Below are 1872 nucleotides of genomic sequence, written 5' to 3' on the forward strand. Positions count from 1 at the left end.
AACCACCTATGAGTGAGTACATGTGATAATTATCTTTCTGGGTCTGGATTACCTCACTCAAAATGATATTTTCTAGCCCTATCCATTTGCCTGCAAAATTCAAGATGCTGTTATTTTTTTTCTGCTGTGTAGTACTCCATTGTGTAAATGTACCACATTTTCCTTATCCATCCTTCAGTCGAGGTCGTTTCCAGGTTCTGGCTATGACAAATAATGCTGCTATGAACATAGTTGAGCACATGTCCTTGTGGCACAATTGAGCATCCTTTGGATATATACCCAAATGTGGTATTAGTGGGTCTTGAGGAAGGTTGTTTCCTAACTTTCTGAGAAATTGCCACACTGACATCCAAAGGGGCTGTACCAGCTTGCACTCCCACCATCAATGTAAGAGCATTCCCTTTTCCCCACAACCTCTCAGAAACCCATTCTTAACTCCAGCTAGTTTCCTGATGGGCCATGTAGGCTTCCTACATCTTAAATATCTATCCTCAGTAGTTCCCCTCTTGCCCATCCCCTCTTCATTATGTGCCCAAACACAAGTGCATTGGTCTTCCCAGTTTAAGACCAAGCAGGAAAATTAATTCCTTTCCCTGCTGCTCAGAGGAACCAGGACCACTGTTTTCCACCTGAAGCTACTGACTGCTCCCTGTTCTCCCCTCAGTTGACACTTGGCCCTTCCTATTGACCTGTGGATCTTTTGCAGGTGCAGAAGGATGAGGGGGGAGAACATCACCAAGGTCAGCATGTTCATCCTGCTGGGCTTCCCCACAACCCCCAGGCTGCAGTACCTGCTCTTCCTCCTCTTCCTGCTCGCCTACCTCTTCGTGCTGGTGGAGAACCTGGCCATCATCCTCACTGTCTGGAGCAGCGCCTCTCTCCACAGACCCATGTACTACTTCCTGGGTTCCTTGTCTTTCCTAGAGATCTGGTATGTGTCAGACATCATCCCCAAGATGCTGGACGGTTTCCTCCTGCAGAGGAAACGCATCTCTTTTGCTGGTTGCATGACTCAGCTTTACTTCTTCAGCTCCCTGGTGTGCACGGAGTGTGTACTCCTGGCTTCCATGGCCTACGACCGCTATGTGGCCATCTGCCATCCCCTGCGCTACCAAGTCATCATGACCACGGGGCTGTGTGTACAGCTCGTGGCCTTCTCTTTTGCTAGTGGCTTCACCATCTCGATGATCAAGGTATATTTTATCTCCAGTGCCACCTTCTGTGGCTCCAACGTCTTGAACCACTTCTTCTGTGACATCTCCCCCATCCTCAAGCTGGCCTGCACCGACTTCTCTACAGCAGAGCTGGTGGACTTCATTCTGGCCTTCATCATTCTGGTGTTCCCCCTCATAGCCACCATCCTCTCCTATGGATACATTACCCTGGCTGTGCTTCGTATCCCTTCAGCCACAGGACGGTGGAGGGCCTTCTCCACCTGTGCCTCCCACCTCACTGTGGTCACCTTCTTCTACATGGCCATGATCTTCATGTATGTGAGGCCCCAGGCTATCGATTCCCGGAGCTCCAACAAGCTCATCTCTGCTGTGTACACTGTCCTCACACCCATGATGAATCCTTTGATCTACTGTCTGAGGAACACTGAATTTAAGGATGCTCTGAGAAGGACTCTGGGCCTGGGTAATACTCCTCAGTAGACATTAAGTATTCTCAAGCAGAATTCAAATAAAATCTCATATCATATTCTATTTAATATTTTTAATGAAATTTAACAAACCTATAAAATTACCTACAGTAATAAGCTGTTATCCAAACATATTTACTGCGTGTGGACTCAGGAAACTATCTCCCAGGTAGATCAAGCATTAGAATCCAACTCTAGGCAGCTTCTCTGTGTCAAGATAACCACTATGC

General features: G+C 47.4%; 1 protein-coding gene across 1 annotated transcript; it reads left to right on the top strand.

Annotated features, from left to right (window-relative positions):
- The first annotated feature begins 716 nt into the window (after positions 1-716).
- On the top strand, positions 717-1655 carry LOC121447491 (olfactory receptor 6B2). Its single transcript, XM_041650766.1, has one exon. It carries the CDS (start codon positions 717-719, stop codon positions 1653-1655), a length of 939 nt encoding a protein of 312 aa, XP_041506700.1.
- The last annotated feature ends 217 nt before the right edge of the window (positions 1656-1872 follow it).

The sequence above is a fragment of the Microtus oregoni genome, unplaced genomic scaffold, assembly GCF_018167655.1.
Source record: "Microtus oregoni isolate MIOR12 unplaced genomic scaffold, Mior012 000004F_ref0000308, whole genome shotgun sequence".
NCBI classification, from domain to species: Eukaryota; Metazoa; Chordata; class Mammalia; order Rodentia; family Cricetidae; genus Microtus; species Microtus oregoni.